The 17,931-nt window shown below is 41.8% G+C and overlaps 1 protein-coding gene across 5 annotated transcripts in view; it reads left to right on the plus strand.

Moving 5' to 3' along the window:
• Positions 1–17,931, plus strand: part of PRDM16 (PR/SET domain 16) — a 986,347-nt gene that overhangs the window by 506,597 nt on the left and 461,819 nt on the right. For all 5 annotated transcript variants that reach the window (XM_069239924.1, XM_069239929.1, XM_069239925.1 and 2 more), the window contains exon 3: positions 3,055–3,105. In XM_069239924.1, the coding sequence (XP_069096025.1) occupies positions 3,055–3,105 (51 nt within the window). The remainder of the gene's footprint in view (positions 1–3,054; positions 3,106–17,931) is intronic.

Below are 17,931 nucleotides of genomic sequence, written 5' to 3' on the forward strand. Positions count from 1 at the left end.
TCACCCTCCCCTGTGTTGCTTTTAAATCTGTTCCCTCTCCTTCCCTCAAGTTTCTCTGCTGTCTTTTCAACCCACCCTCCATGTATTGTTTCTGTGTTTGTTACCCCCACCATCCCTGCGTTGCTTTAATCCCTCATTTTGCTTTTTACAGCCTGTTGCTTCCATTCTTTCCCCCGGCCCTTTCACTTTAAAAACACTTATGTTGTTTTGTTTTTTCTTTTTAGTTACTGGTCCAACGCAGATAAATTATTAAAAGGAAACAAGCATTTGCAATGCAATGGGTCTCGCATTTGCTCAAGTTAGAGGTATTAGCGATGTAAACTCCTAACCGGACTTTTCTTGAACGTAAACTGAAAATTAAAAGTAAAACAATTTCACATAGGCAAGCCCTTTCGCAGTGCCACAGCTGCCATGAGCATCAGCGTGAAGCAGCACACAAAAGGAAAAAGAAGTTTGCTCGCAGTCAAACTTATCGTCAAAGTGCAATTAGCCATGTAACAGGGGCAATGGCCAAGGCGGTAACAAAAACTTTCCAAAGAGGGACAAACTTAAAGCATTTACCAATGTCATCAAAGAATTTTTGAAGGGCAAGTCCCTGAACGAGTGGTAGTGATGGGCATGAGGTGGCCATTGTTAAAAGCTCAGATACACACCAGCATGTCAGAAAAGCACCGCTTGCGCGCTGCTATGATTGTCCTAAAAAGGGCCTACATCATTTTGTCCGTACACACAATGCGTGGTGCACACATCTACAAAATGATACTGGATTCAGCGTCTAAAGCCTTTTTCCTTTTCTCAACTTTAACCACACTGTACAGGATTTTGGAAGCTGTGCCCCATTGCTAAAACCATTGGCAAATCTAATAGATCACAATGGCAAGACCCGGTTTTGCTTAAGCTTGTTTTAATCTTACCTGGGGTGCCTGTTTTACATAAAAAGAGATTTCTTTGGGCATACCCTCAAGGTAATTTAAAATTCTGGATCACTTTGTCTATCCACTTTTACTTATTGAAGAACTCCCTCCAAAAGGAGGAAGAGTCAATCGAGGATGCATTATCTTACCAGGATTGGGTAAGATTACCTAGCATGAAGCATACCACAAAAGAGTGAATGTGGTTTTATTATCCAGAAAATCTGGTTTCAATAGGACTTTCTTAGTCCGTTTTTGATAGAGGCTGTTGACGTGGTTGTGACATTTGATAGGGAGGTCATGCAGCACTTTTCTTTTCCTTTCACACTTCATTTGGTGAATCAATTATCCAACCAAGGGTGTGTGCTCATTTTCCTTGTTTGTATTTGGTCCAGTGGTTTCCTTACTTCACCAATGTTCTTCATCTGGGAGCAGGAATGCATTGCAGGGTGTGGAAAGTGTGTTTCCCATTAGGGGTGAAGAGTACATTGACTACTCTCTTTCTCCCTCTACCATTCCACCAAAATAGCAAGGGGAAACATTTGATGATTGTAGGAGTAATCTACCTTTTGTATTATGCTCCGCATGCACTTAGTGCTGCTTATCTAAGACCCTGTCCTCACAGCTGTGCCCTATTGAGGACAGAACCAACTCAGTAAGAAAGAGGTGGGGGATACGACCATTGATATGCCAGAAACACACGTATGTGGAGATGGACTTACCAATATTTCTGTATAGAAGATTAGCATTCTGGTCTAACAAAGATTACATTTTAGTACAAACACTCTTTATTTTAGGTGGGGTTCTATGCAATAATTAGAGGGGTAGAGAAGTTCAGCAGGGTGAACTTGTGGGACAATGGACCTTACAAACCATGTACAATTTCAGGAAGATGAGACATCAGGGGGTCAAAGTGGAAAAGTGACAACGCGATTTGGTGTTCTCTGGCAAGCCTGTAATTTGGGAACTTTAGGAATAACATAGGGGTAATACTGTGTCACAAAATGAAAGGTGCAGTGGAGGGCTGCAAGAGAAAATTCGGGATGCAGGGGCTAACAACAGCATCACTGGGGAAGTGATGCAGGACAATGCAGAACAGTGTCAGGAAGTCCTTGAGGGTTGTTGGGAATAGGCAGGTGCCTGGGACTTTGTACGGGTCACGGAGAACCCTCAGAGATCTGCGGAGCTGCTGCCAAATGGTGCAGTCCTCCCTCGATCTAAGCGGCACATCGATGCAACAGAAACATTTCCTTTTTGCTTTAATGGTCCTGGAAGATGTCCATTGTTTTTAACTTTAAAAGCTTCCCTCTTTAGGAAGCTTGTGGAGTCGTAGGAAAAAGTTACAAGCCTTCAAGTCAGTAAAACATATTTGCTACATCCCTCGTTCATACTTTACTTGGGGCGACCTAACCTTTCACTTTCTCGAGTTCAAGTCAATGAGCACATTTGAGTTAGAGTGCAGCAGTATCTCTTATTTTCAGCACCTCCAGTGACAAAACTTCTAGCTAGTAGTATCAGGCAACACCGTACATTATTGTTTCTTTTATTAAAACTCCTAAATTCCCAAGATTGAAAATAAAAAGCAACCAAAACCTCTGAAACTACTTTAATGGCATCCACCACTAACCACAAAACTTCAGAAAAGACAAAACACCACTGATGGAGGGGGGGATATGGTGGAGGCTGAACCTGTCTTTTCCTTTATGTATTTGGGTGATTCATATCAAGAGAGTTAACCAGTTAAGATTCAGTCTAGAATCACTGGTCACTTTCCATAAGCTTCTCTTCATACTCCTTATTTAGGCCAAAATGCCACTGTAAAAATTCAAAGTAGTAACAAACAACATGGTAAAAAAGGACACTACTATTTTAAATTATTATGCAGAAGCAAGAAACGTCAGAAAATTCTAAATTAATTGTGATAATTTTTAAATGTGTTCATATTGCAAATTACTTTACAGACAGATAAATCAAAATATGTAAGGGCTGGTAAAAGGATATTTCGTTCATGAAAATACAGCAAAAGGCGATGCACATTCCGTTCCCACTCTAATAAAACAACCAGGCAGGGAGCAATTACCTTTAAAATACTTATTTTTTGCTGTTATACATTTTAAAAACATATATATTTTATCTATTTTAGCAAGAACACGATGACTCTGACGTTACGTTTCCAGAAGGCTGCATACGAAAGGTAGGAACATATCTGATTGTTTCAATGCATTTTGATAGGAGAAGCCACAAAGGGCAGAAATGTGACTCCAAATGACTGGTCGATGGAGCTGGATGTTAGATTTCATTTTGAGCCAATGCGTCCTTCCAGAAGTGCAGGTATGGTCGCATTCTCAAAGCAATCTATGTGGCATTTTGCCCCGCGACTTAGTTAAATGCCCTCTCTAGTTTTTGCTCTAGGACTCATTTAAGGGCCAATTACGAGGACAAGGTCTTTAATCACCGGTATATCCATATGTGGGAGGACTATAATAGCATTACAAGAGTCCACTACTCACAGTACAATGTTCTAGATTTTATGGGGGAACCCGGCAACCATTAAAATATTAAAGTTAAAGGCCTATTCCAGCTATTAAGGGCCCGATACCACTCCACAATGGAGATTGCAATATACTGGTACGAACGATACCTTTGCCCTATACCTGTTGTACAGGTGAACTGTGTAACTGCTGTACAGGGGAGCTGTGTTTTATGTATTCAAGCTGGCATTCACATGTCAAGCCTCGTAGCTAAGGAGAGGCATATTTAAGGGGCACCAGTCTGCATGATCTCATTCCCACAGTAGCCAATTTACATATTAGTTCAGTGCTAAAAGTGGTTTTAGAAGTGTGCTTACACTATCAGTGCTGAGGACACAGAGCTGAAGATTTCATCTTCAGCACAGATACATTAAACCTATTTCTGCCACTGATCTGAGCATTGCATCTCCACTGTGATTTATTTACAAATGTATTTACAAATGTTTGTGTTAATCTTCTGCCACTGAAGATGAATTGTTCTTGTTCTGTAACTGATAATTATTTGGGCTCAAGACTGACATGCTGCCCTTTACACATAAACCTGTACATCTATTCCTCAAAGCACTTGAACGATGATGTGAATAGGTATCTGCATTTCGGTCATTACCAAAACCCTTAATAGCATACATGATGACTCCGTTGATGGAACAACAGTGTAACTCTCAATGCTTTTGCTTGGCTCACACTTCTGAATTTTGTTCCCGCGCTATCTTAATATTCTCTTGAAACTGGGGTTTTTGATTGTAAATATTTAAGCACTTTCTTATTTAAATGTATACAGTATTTGTGTAGAATTGTTTTAACAACTATTATTGTCAATATATTGACTATAATTGAATTGTTGATAATTTGTGGTGTGTATTTGGCATAGCTGCAGCAATTCTGATTTTCTGGGGTAGCGTCTTCCAATGAGTCATTACATGGAACTTGGAGCACCTCGCACCCTGCTTGGTTTAGGGTGCAATAAGTGCACATTTGTAAGGAGATCCACAATATATATATTAACCTGAATAAAAAAGTTAGCTCCAATTTTAGTTCCATAACACTATCGGATCCGATTTAGAACTTGGCAGGAGGCATTCCTGTTCACCTGTCCACGAGGGTCCGATTATATTCAGTGCCCAGGGGCACAACGGCATCTGCAGCCTGTTTTCTGTGCCCTCGGGTCACTAGTGCTGCTCCAACTGTAAAACAGATGGCAGTGGTGCACATATCATGCTGGTGCTACATTAAGGGGGCTTTACCTCATTTACATGTTGCTGTTGACCCATACAAATGAGGGAAACACTTTGTCCCTACACTCGTGACAACTTAAAGACCTGGGAACAGAAGCAAAAAGTCAATCAGGATGAGCACTGACTTCTTACACTAAGAGGTAGCTCACAGTCAGTGTGCATCCCCTAGTGCATCCTCTGAAATGGTGGGAAAGGGGTTCCTAGACACCCTACACATCCCCCTACAGACTGATGCCGTCACTCACTGCCCACTGCCTGCAGAAGGATCACTGCCCATCCTTTGAAGTGCAGCTCAAGTACTGGCTTCACTGTGAAAAAGTGTCTACTTCAAAGGCCAGCGCAATCTTTCACTAGTGTGCTGCCCCAAATCATGAGCAAGCTTCTGGATGCCCTGAGGGCAGTGCATGATGTGTGACAGGGTGCACTGACCATTTTTGTGCCTGGCTCACTTTATCAAAAGGTGAACCATGGCTCAAACAGAGACAGTCACCCCAAGTAAAAAACAGTCCCTGGAAGGCTATGGAGTCCAATCCCCTGGTGGAGGGCCATCTGCCAGAGCTGGGCATCTCCATCTACATGACAGATATCCCTAAAATATTCAGAGGAGCGTTGGATCGGCAGATCGGGCAATCGGCCATTGCTCGTGGGGCCTGAGGCAAAGGCCAGCTGGGGGGCTTATTTTATCATCTGCAGATAAAATCACATTTGCCTGGGCTAGCTTGGCTACTGGCGCTTTATTTAAAATCTGCCTCGGCCTTAGAGGAAAGATTGGTGCTCATTATAAGCAAGTACAGAGAATGGCTGGCTCATTGTCTTGTGCACTAGGACAGTGAGCCAAATTGAGCAGGCACAGTGGTGTTGGGTCGCCTCCCTCTCAGCCTGACAGTGCACATCAGGCACTAATGTTACGTGGGGTCAGGGTGAAAGGGGGCTGTGCAGGGAGACAGATTACAAATCGTAGACATCCAATAGGCAATCCCTTTGTCTACAGCAGACAGACAAGCCCCAGGGTGATGCTGCCACCTTCTTATCTTAAAAACTGTGAGGGTACTCCTGTGCACCACTGAACGGAAATAAAAAATAACGCAAAAAAACAAAATTAGCAAAAAGGAAAATGTTTTTGACAACGTAAAATAATTATTGTGAGAAACGTCCAAACTGTGACACAATGAAAAAGGCAAGGGAGAACGGACATGGCAGGACAGTAACCAAATGGATTGAGTGAAGAGAGCAATGCGGAGAGGGGCAAAAGGAGTTTTGAGACAGCAGAAAGGTGAGGAATGACAAGATTATTGTAAGAGGAAATGGAAATCAAGTGAGGAAGAAAGGAAAGGTAGAGAGAGTATAAGAATGCTAGAGATGCAGACCGATGGAGTGAGTGAGAGGGAATAGATTAGGGAGAAGACATTGATGAAAGACATTGGAAATAAAGGTCAGAAATCTGTTAAAGATAGAGAGAAGGCTGGGAAGCGAAAGTGGAGAAGAGGGAGACAGGAAAATGGTAGAGGATGTGACATAATGGTCCGAGCTGCTGACTTTGGAACCTGGGAACCAGGTTTGAGTCTCAGCATCAGCTCAGCATACTGTGATTCCAGACAAATCACTTCATCTCCCTGTGCCTAAGAAAATGCATGTGTTCATGTAAAGCACACCAATACATTTGCGTAGTGTTTCCGCTATATAAAACTTCAAAAAAAGTGAACAACAAGGGCAATGATGGAGAGGAGAGGAAGGTAGAAGTGGGTGTCAAATATTTACTGGTCTATGAGAAAAAACGGATGATTGGCTACTACCAGGGGTGGCTCCTCGGTAATAGCAAGGGAGCGTCACCCCCCCTGCTCAGTCAGGCAGTGACACATTTGTCAGTGTCTGAGCTCCCCTGCTGCTACCTCACATGCAGTATCCTAATTTGATCCATCAGTCTAGGGCTTAGTTTAGAGGTTGTTGGCATTCCAGGGGGTAGTGCTAAATTACATTACAATACACCAGTGGAATTTCCTTCTTCAAAGGGATGGAATGGTAAAGGAAATTCCACCTGTGGCTTCTCCTCTGGTTTAGGAGCTGCCTCCAGGCACATGGGGCTTTCCATTACTGTCTGCAGTAAAGCAATAAAGGGGACACATAAGAATATATAATATTAGGTAAAGTACAAAGGAATTCAAGGAGTAGAGGGACAAGAAGAGGCTTACAGAAGAGAGCAAGACAGGAAAAAAGGAAGGTTTACAAGACAGAGAAATGAAATAGAACTTCAAAGAGAGATACAAAATGACAGGATGAATCAGGGCACAAGAGATATAAAAATAAATTAAGAAAGATCCCACAGGGTATACAGGAGTGGAAGAAGGAGGGGGATTTCTAGATAGAGAGAAAAATAGTCAAAAAGAGAGGGGAAATGTGAGAGTCTTAGTGATGGATATAGGTAGATTGAGACACACCAAGGAGTGGAAAAGAAGAAGAATGGACAAGGAAGAACAAGACAGAGGGGCAAAATAGTGATAGGAAGAATGAGAGAGATGTACATACCAAGTAAGAATGGGGTTTAGAGACAAAGGCAGAAAGACTTTTGAAGTGAATTCCTGTGGCTTTTCCAGATCCAAATCAAGTTTCTACCCACAATATAAATAACATCACGTAAGATGTATGCAGTCCCCAAAGACGGCTTGCAGAGAGCATCCTAAGTGACAGCCAAAAGAGGAATACCCCTGGATCCTTGAGGGTGAACAGGAGCCTCCGGACATGAAGGTTTCACTTGGTCCCATGACTCATAGCCTGATACACTACAGGACATTTAAAGATCTTTGGTGGGGGGGAGCAAAGACTAAGGGACCAATAAGAGACTAACAAATTCAGGTAACTGAAGTAGAGAGAGGTATGGGCCTGAAGACCATGTGAGGAATAATGGTGTGTCTAGCGGTGGGTGTCTTGGCCAACGCCTCTGACCACACGAGTTACAAGAAAGCTTAATTTATCAGAGATTTCTACCAAAATTGCTCTCAGTACCAAGCATCATTTCATGAAAGGTCATTATTCACAGATATAGACCATTTTTACTTTCAGTGCATGGGCCTAATTTTGCTCTCAATCCAACTCTGCTTCAAAGCCATGTTTGAGGCATCAATTCAGCAATTTTTTATTTTTCAAGAATAAACTAACTCCCAAGGCAGGAGTTAGTTATTGGAACAGAACAATCCAAGCGCTCAGATTCACAGAAAGTTTTCCTCCTTGCCTGGCAGTCATTGAGCGATGTCACTGCATGTCATCACCATGCCTTGCATTCCTTGCTTGACAAGTCCCAGGCAGGGAAATCTAGTGATAGATGGGGTAGCCACCACTATGACCTAGGGCCCCATTGATAAACAGGCTGCCAGACCAAGGATTTTGTCTGGCAGAGCAGGCTCATTGAAACCTAGTGGTTTCCTAAGACCTAAATAGGGCACAGGGTTTATGGTTTTGCTGAGGATGGTGAACGGTTAATTTATGGCTGTACACCTACTCCGCCAAACTCTAAAAGACTCCTACGGCTAGGTTTACAAGGCCGTAGTGCCACCTTGCGCCACATTAATGTAATTTTTTTATGCTAATGTGACTCAATGAGGCAAAACTTCGCACGCCATACTGGCAAAGTGGCGCAATGCATGCATTGTTCCACTTTGTGATCCCTTGCACCACATTATGTCTGCGCCGGACATAATATATGCAAGGGGTGGTGTTCCGGCATTAGGAGGCCTGCAAAAACAGCGCAATGAAATCTACAAGATTTAATTGTACCATTTGCGGAAAGCAGGCGTTAAAAGGACACACCCATTGAATTCAATGGGCCTCCAAATTTTTTATGCTAGTGCAGCAAAGCGCCACAATCACACCATAAATGTTGATGCTATTGGTCCAACGTGCGCCATTGTGCGTTGTAAATACGGTGCACCGATTGTGTCGTTAGGTGGCATTGGCGGGTGCAAGAATTCTGGTGCATCAGTGCTGATATGCCAGATTCTTGTAAATCTGGGCCCAGGTGTCTTAAATCATAGTCAGTTGAAAGCATCAGTACTACTGACGGAGAAGTATTAGCACAATTAAGCATATAACATATGATGTTGGGTGGTGTGAACTATTTTTGGATGGCTGGATAATGTTATTTTTTAATGTGTCATGCGCTTTATTTTCATATTCATGATTATTTCCTCCTTCTAAAAACCTCTGAATTATATTTTTTGCCTTGCGCTCTATGTCCATGGCATGAACTCTGGAATCTGGTCTTTAACTTTGTAGTCACTGTGCAATATGTAGTCTGCCTGACATAGATTTCGATTCCCAATCACTTCAACACGCCTGCCCCCTCATTTTATCACAGCAGCCGAGCCCATAAGATAGCACAATGGATTACATAGAAATCTCTGGGATAACAGAAAGACACAGTTCTAAATACCAGTAGACTCAATGGGGTGTATAGGCCTAAATTACACATGCCGGTAGACCACAGATATTAATGCAGGGAGTGGTGCTCAAGCCTCTCCTCTCCACCCCTCCACACTCCCCGCCTCCCTGGGGAGTGTGAAGGGGAGGGGGCTACCAGAAAATGGGCACAGTTCAGATTTGATTTGCACACCCATCCCTCCTATCTGCAACTTTGCATGCAGCTGTGAATCTGCAGACGTGTGAGTGCTAATTGGTCTGATTAAGCTGTATGCTAATTATATTGAATAAACCACCTGCTAATTATATTAAATAAACGCCATTCTAATTATTTTAAATATACCACATGCTAATTGTTTTGAGTAAATGGCATGCTAATTATTTGTGGCTGGAATCAGATTGATATAGTGGCAAGTGTAAAAAAATTATCATCAGTTTGAGACATCCTGCACAGCAGCAAATGGTTTTAGATTAATATGACCCTTGAACTCCAAGGTAAAACATCTCTGCTCAACCATGTGCTTGCGGAAGGGGGTGGAGCGCGGAGTTACATGGGCTTATTAAAAAGATAACAACCTACTCTCAGAAGAAGCTTTTATGTTCGCATCAAACATTATGGCAGAGAAAACAAGTTTTCCTATTTAAAGTGAATGTACACATTTATATTCTGATCCTCCTTCTCCACTTGTACAAATTGTGTGATTCTGAGTAAGTCATTGAATCTCACAGTGGAAGTTTAATTAGATATCAAAATCGGAAAAGTTTAGGAGTGGTTACCTCTCCAATAGTAAGTGTTGTGTAGGGATATCAGTGTATACATACTTTACAATATTTTTTTCACAAATCTTTTTTTTATTGACTGCTTCAACAAACATCAACACAGAGCAACATTAGTACCTCATGATTCCAAGGTAGATTACACATATGAAACAGCCTATAACAGGGCTTAAACCCCCCAACGCAACAGACCCCCTCACCAAACCAAGACCAGAGAGCCCCCTGCAACCATTCAGCCACTCATAGTTCACCAGGAACTCCCCCCTAAAGATTTAGGTCAACATGCCCCTGGGTCACCATCTTGAGTCCATCAGCCCAATCCCCACTTTGAGCCCAGCATAACAACTCACATTGTCTCTCCCAAGCTTACAAGCCCACACAAGCATCCCCTCACTTACCCACCCCTGCTTCCATTATTGTTAGGGGCCATCCTCCGCAGTCTTCCAGTTGTGCCATATTTTCTCAAATTTTCGAGGATGCAGCCGGTCTTTGTACACCAAATCCTCTTCCCTCATACAGTAATCTAGGTTCACTTCCCACTCCTGCAGTGTGGGCGTGTGGGGCTCCCCCATTTTCACACAACATCCTGCTGTGACACTGCCAGGACCACATTACAGTAAAGAAGAGTATACCTTTCTAAAGTTTGCTCCCCTCAGATGCCCAAAGTTATCAGCTGAGGCGTGAACTGGATCTGTATCTCCGTCACCTCAGATAGGCACTCGCCCACTCTTTCCCAAAATCTCTTCAGCTGCAGGGCACTCCCACATTGTATACAGCAAGGTACCCCTCAGACTGCAGCCCCTCAGACATGAGGCAGACTTGCAACACCCCATTTTGTATAACAACTCTCGCATGTAAAAGACTCTGTGCAGCAATTGCAGCTGGCCTAGGTAGAAACGGCCCCTGTTACCACTTCCCTTGGGTTGCAGCAGGCATCTCCACACATATTGTCCTCCAACCTCCTCAGATCCCTCTCCCACCTTTACAGGAGTTTCCAGTGGGGGAAGTGTGGTGTAGATCTGAAAGACTGCATGCACATGTAAAGGGGAAGCCAACACCCAGAACTGCAGATGTGTTACTTTACAAATTTAACCTCAAACCTAACACATTTTCGGCCTGCGTTTCTGCAGAAAGTTGTGCTGTGTTTTCAAATGTAATGATTTTTGAATTTCAAGTTCTATTAAAAGAGTATAAATCGATCACAACATCAAAAATCCTAATATATCTTTTGTCTAAGAAAATATATTCTTTAATAGGTGTTTTGAATTGCTGTGACTTTTGGCTTGAGATAAAAAATGAGGTTTAAGACATGAAAAAAGCACGGGTTGTGCTTATTCATGAGTTCAAAGTGTGAAACTAAGTGAAAAGTTAGTAGAAGGTAGAAATTGAATGATGAATCTGTTTCTTATCAGCTGTATATTAATGTCCTGAATTTAGTATTGATCTGATGTTCAGAGGAGATGCATATCCATTCTACAGAGATATCTCCTTTGTGAAACTTTCTCCCAGGTTCGCCCTGTCTTAAGACATAAGATTGACAAAGGGCCTGAGTTAACTCATGGGTTTTAATATCCCCTGCTGAACATAATGAATTCCGTGCATAATCCATTGACACTTCAGCTAGCTCTCCTAATAGTAGGCTCCCAATCAAGTCAGATTTTAGTTTGTATCTCCCATCTAAGGCTTTTCGTGGTATTCCAAACGTGCCCTCATTTTGACATAGCCCTTAGTCAATTGCCTTTCTATCTCCAATGAGCAATTAAGACATGACCCTCCCACATCGAAATAAAAACAAGCTCAGGAGGAAAACGTTTTGGGTCGCATTTATTTTACACCATAAGTCCATCACTGCAGAAAGGTAAAAACCATATCGAGTGTGGTGCCAGAATATCATTGTCAAAATACAGTTTACATAAATATTTTGTTTTAAAGATTTCTTACAAAAACATTGCTCCATTTGTTAACGAGTTAATAATGTAAAATCTAATCAATTGAACAATATTTTTGATACAATATTTGTTTGAGATGATATTTCTATATACAGTTATCTGACATACAACTGTATTGCCTTTAGAAAAAAATGTTGCATAGGAGGCCAGTGGGTGAATGTGTTAACTAGTCATGAAGACAAATTGCATCCAAAATAATGCAAAAGGGAGCCAGTCATCTCAATCCCCCGTTGGCAAGGCTCTATTGTACTGTATAAAACCTAAATTGTCTGACCTTGAACAATCCATTAGAGCCCATGCACTACCCCTAGGCGTGACCAACAGAGTAGTAACAGTTAAAGCAACTGGATCCCGCAACAAAAGTTACCCCAAAAGATCTCTTGACACTACAGGTCTCTGGACACTAAGGGCCAGGTCAGCATTTAAAGGGGCTATATACTGCCATAGCTGCCAAGATTTATAGTCCAAGCATGAAATGCTACTTTAGGCCGGGCTTTTTTCTTTGTATTCTAGGACTTGACTTGTTGTCCTGTTTTATAATGGTATAAACATACAATACTTCCCAAAATGCCAGCAAAAACAGGATTGGAACAACACGCAATGCATGGGAATGAGAATCTTAGCAGGGCTGCAGTGTAGACAAAAAATAGTTCTCTTTACCAGGCTGAGCATCACTAACAATCTCCAACAGTAGGCATTCTCGAATTTTTCGAAGTTTTAATGATATTTGCTGGGTTTTGAGTTGTACTGTGGCCTCATTCACCACAGAGCTGCTTTAAAGGAGCTGTAACACGCTTTGAAATGCTGCTGCATCTACAGCTTATGCTTGCAACTCGGCCTATAATTATTTTTCATTAGCCAATCAAACATGCTGCAAAGCTCGCCACTGTATAAAATAACTAGTTCCTGCATTAACTTGATTAAAATCAAGCAAATAAAGTCACATTCCATTTGTTTACAACACTGACAAATAGGAGGCATGCCACTCCTGGTGAATGGATTCAGCATACACTTATCAGGGTGCCTAATGGCCTTCTGCTTGAACAACATTTTTTACTATCTGAATTTTATTTTGGTAGCTGCTTTGTAATGTGTCAAGCACCTTTATAAAATACAAATATATGATTTCTCTTTTTTAATGTTCTTCTACATCGTTTACTAACTGGTTCATAAATATTTCAGACAGAGCACCAAATGTGGCGTTTGTTGGTCCTTTTCTATTTGCCTTGTTGCTTTCAGGTGCACAAAGGGTTAAAAAGGGAAGATCCCGCCAATCAGAGTTGAGGGGTAGGTTTGTGGAGCCTGTAAAGGCGGCTTGATGGCTCCCCGTCATTTCTTCATAGAGCGTCCTCTGGTTTGCACACATTTGGTTTGGTTTAAACCTTGAAGTGAGGAAGAGCATTGTCTCATCAGGGGAAGTTTGACCATGACCTGACCTTGTGAAAGGACCCGTAGCAATGTGAGTGAACTTTTTACCTTGTCTTCCCCATAACTCATTGGACGTTGTCTATGTCGCTGTGGGATCCTTTCATCCGACAGGCAAGTTGGCAATGGGGGTAGAAGGAGAGCTGTTTTCTTTCTTTTTTTTTTGGCACAAGTGGCACTCATGGCAAAAGTGAGACTATAGATTTTTAGTGACCCTGTGCAATTCTGTGAATTCTCTAGTGCACATATCTTTGAATTCTACACAGAGGCAACATTGTGTTTCATAATGCAGTGCACCTTGAAGTTGGTGCAATGTTAAAGTTATATATTTAACATTACTTTGTTGAAAGGAGATAAACTACAAGGATACCATGAAAGCATTGTCAGCAATTCACTATAGTGAAAAAAGGTCCAACTTGTATCAAACTTGAAAAAAGCGCCCTTAATTATAATGCCTCGAAAGTCGTCCTATATCCTTGCCTTAACAATTTCGTAAACGAGCTTTCTGGGATTCTCAGATATGGTTAAATTGAATGTATATGTTTATGTTTTCAAATACCCTTTGGTTCCAGTTCTCGGCCTGTTTTTAGCAATGCTCTGCTTTGGAAGCTGAGAGTACCACGTGCCAGGAGATACACTGGCATGCCCAGGGTGACACAACGTGGCCATGTGAAGAGTTGGGATTATTGCTCATGTGGTATGTCGCATGCTTCCGACGGTGCAGTCACTGGTCCGCACCACTTGCCAAAGCAAATCTCTGCTTGACAAATTGCTGTTTATCATTTAGTTTGTTGTTGTCCTTGGACAGAGCCTCACTGGGGCACTTGCTCTGGTTTCAGATGTAGTTGATAAGAGCACATCTTGCTCATTTTTATCTCCAAAGAAAAGCGTGTTTTTTTTCCTTTCCCAAAGCGAGGGCACGTAATCTCGCAGGACTATGATGGGGGCGTTACCCATAACGCCACTATTCCCCCGCACCTAAATGTGGATTGTGCACGAGCTCCAGCCGGTATTTATGAGGTGATAAATGTATGGGGCGATGGGAGGCCGGGTTTATGGTCCGGGCCAGAGCTGTGAGGGTTAAGAGTTCATGTCTAAATGTAATGGGTTGTGAGGGGACAATCACTAGACAGCTTTCCAGCAGAAGAAGGCGGGGTCTCTCCCTCCTCCTTCCCTATACATTCTCACACGCCCTCCCCAAACAAATACACTGTATTAATATTCAAACATCTTGATAGATTTATCCTCCCATCTGGCACGCTGGGAACCATTTCTCCAATGACCTTCGAATACACTCATGCAACGTCCACGTTGCGTGTCTGCCACTGCCCTGTTGCATTCATAATTCTCGTCAAGTATCGATTAAGACATCAGAAGAGACCTCGTTCAGTGGCAGGAGGACACAACTGGTGATAGTCATCACATGTGTTTGAATCGCACTGGGAAATTTGGAAAAATAAGCATCCCCTATTGATTAAATTAACAGTGGTTTTAAGAAGTTTTTAGTCTGTTTCAGTTCTAACATTAAATTGCAGCTTCTAATGCTAACAAATTTGTGTATTGATCGGATCCCAGGTTACATCTGAGAGATTAGTCTAGTCATTGTCTTTCTAGCTCCTTTTGTGGCAGAGGAACTTGACATGTGGAAAAGATTGTTACACGTATGATTATTAGATTGAAGCCAGACTTACTAACACATGCTTCTATCCTAGCTTACACTGTCAGTCAAAAATATAGTGAAGATGAGCACAGAAGAGAGAGCTGTGGTGTATGTTAACAGTGTATGGTGGGTTCGGCCATGCAGCAAAAATCCACTACTCACTTCAGACCTGAGGCCACAGCTTCCAGAACCCCACCTTGGACTGGGGAGACCGACCAAGGAAGCAGAGTTCGAATCAAAGCTTGTAGAGAGTTACACTGCGGTAGAACTTCATTTGTACTGGTGGTTGCTGGTGGCGTGCACCAGAATTCATATTAGGGGATTACGGCCATATTTTTCATCCTCAAACTATAAGCAAGAGAATCAGAGAAAAAGAAGCAAAAAATGACAGCTGCAAGACAAAAACATGCACATGGTTCCAAACGCTCTGTTCTAGATTGGAACCACAAAACATGAAAATAACAGGCAAATCAACCCTGAGCCAAGGAAATAAATCACTTAGTTTATAAAGCATTTTTTGCTTTGATTTTCCTTATAAATGTCCTTTGCAACTGAATTATCTTCATCGATCAGTGCTTAATAATGAGTGCTTCTAATAAAACCTGCCTCCATGCATCTAGTACAAGAGCTGTTCCTGTGGTTTGGAGTCTTTCTAAAGAGGAGGAATATCCTTTCAATATCTCAGACAGTGCAATGTGTTATCTTTAATAAGCTAAGATAAAGCACTATAATCTTGGGTTTAGATCCCTAGTACGGCTTCCCCTTTATTCACCTCTGCTTTCTCAGGGTGTTGGGGGTGAGGAATGTACACCTCCTTGTAGCTTGCAGGTTCCATCCTTTTTTCCATTCTGCTCAACATGCCCAACAATTTAAGTTAAACTTACCGCTGTACAAACAACGAACCACCCGTTAGCAACAATGTGGTTTGTGTAGTTGCTCAGCAATGAGTGATCAGTTGTTAGGGCTGCCATCACTGCAAAGACCTATATGTCCCATCTACTTGCTGTAAATCTCACATTCCTTTTGCAATTCGTGAGAGTTACTTGGAAATTAGATGTAGCTCATGCCTTGAACATTGCAAATAAAGCACAACTTGCAAAGGGCAGACAGGGGATGCACCAGATGTTCGTGCCTTGTTATCAAGTTCCTCTTAACAGGGTGCATGGGGTCAAACGTCTGAGATCCGATTACCTTGTGATATCTGCACTTCTTCTATAAACAGAACACTGTCCTTCACTAACTGGGGGTAACCTGAGCTTTTACCAGACAAAAAATTATCTTGGGTTACCACTGAGAATACTGTTGGTGTTGGTAGGCATTTTCTTAAATTCCAGTAACTCACACATGCCATTCAATGCAACTGTAAGAATAGGCAGCCCCTTCAGAGACACAACCAATGCTGTTAGTTTCTAACTGGTGTATGAGAAACATTCCGATGGAACCTCTATTCCACAAGAAAAGAAACCGTAACTTCAGAGGGGAGTAGTCATCTCGCTAGCAAGTCGGTGTTAAAAGCATGGGCCATCCAATCAATACCAGTGATGGGTAAAGGCCTCTTGTTCTGCCAGTCGATTCCAAAATGGGCAGAATTAAAAGTTTGGGTGACCAACCCATTCATCCTACCCATAGCAGTACCCTTTAGTCATTGCTATCCTTCACTACGTGCCAGGTGCTTCCTACAGATGTTGCCTGGTGATTTTCACCAGAGCAGCTGTAAGTGTGAAGGCTGAGCTTAGTACAAAACTACAAATGTGTATCTTTAAACTATGCTGGGGTTCAGTGAGGCCCAAATAATTTTATTGCACAAGTAAAATCTTGGAGACATTCCAGTTGTTGGTTTTCGTGTATTTAGCATAGTTTTTGGTTTGTTTTGGTTATTCGTTTGGTACAATTGATTCCATAAGGAGATAGGTTTGTGAAGAAAATATGTTCTGTCACTGTAAAACTGATGTGAACCACAGTGTCACGCATTTTCTACTAAACCGAACATTATGACCGCACCTCACTTTTTTTGTTGTACCCAAGGTATGCCCTTGTGCATATTATACAGATGACTGGTGAAAATTATTTGCTATAATATTCTTAGTTTTCATGAGAATTATACTTATTTTGTGAGAAAACATGTGAAATATTGCCCACTTCCAGGGTAGGGTCAGAGCATTCAATAACACTTGATCACATACATCAAATTGCAGCAGTTCCAGATTCAGATTTCTCAGGAAAGCCTACTGTTTGTAACAATCTTGCCTGTCCTATATAGCATGTGTTTGGGTAAGAGGCAGGAATCTGCAGCTCATACGATTTGAAATTTGAATTATTTGGTCAGCCACTAAGTCTTCCGAGGTTAATCAATTGAGCAGCAAAGTGAATTTTGGAATCGTACTTACAGTAAAAAAAATTACCTTGCACAATAATTTTGGAAAATATCCCTTAGTAAAACGCACATTGGCCTTAATTTTCATAGGTTTTTACTCTTTGGTGCCCAAAAACTTTCATTAAATAGTGCACATCTACTAAAGTGATTCGCCAAATGTGAGTTTGCACTCTCAAATGTATTTTCTTAAATGGAAACTGTTGCCTACATAGTGAAATATTAAGGGCAAATAAACCGGTGCACGGGGTGAACCGTGAGAAATATGGTGTAGCAACACCTGCAAATTGTGTCACCCACAACCTTGCAAGTTATGACTATTAACAAATCTTTTGCAGGAAACTGTCCACCCTGAAAATAGATGTACTCATGTGTACCAAAAACAGGAGCTGCCTCTTAGACCAAAGGGGAGCCAGGGGTATTAAACATAAGACAACAACAAAGGCTCAGAGTGAGTACCATTCAAAATGAAATCAAATGTAAGAGATTTTGGCTTATCTCTAAATAGTGCCAATGTAGAAACAAGCATTGCCAAAGCCAATAGGTCTTACCTTTGAAATCTATTGGCTTTACCAATTGCTTGTAGCCATGCTGCACAGCATCCCCGATGCTGGCCAGGATGGCCAAAGTTAAGGGGAAAAAAAGCCTTTAATGCAGACACC

Source organism: Pleurodeles waltl, chromosome 6, assembly GCF_031143425.1.
Source record: "Pleurodeles waltl isolate 20211129_DDA chromosome 6, aPleWal1.hap1.20221129, whole genome shotgun sequence".
Taxonomy (NCBI): Eukaryota; Metazoa; Chordata; class Amphibia; order Caudata; family Salamandridae; genus Pleurodeles; species Pleurodeles waltl.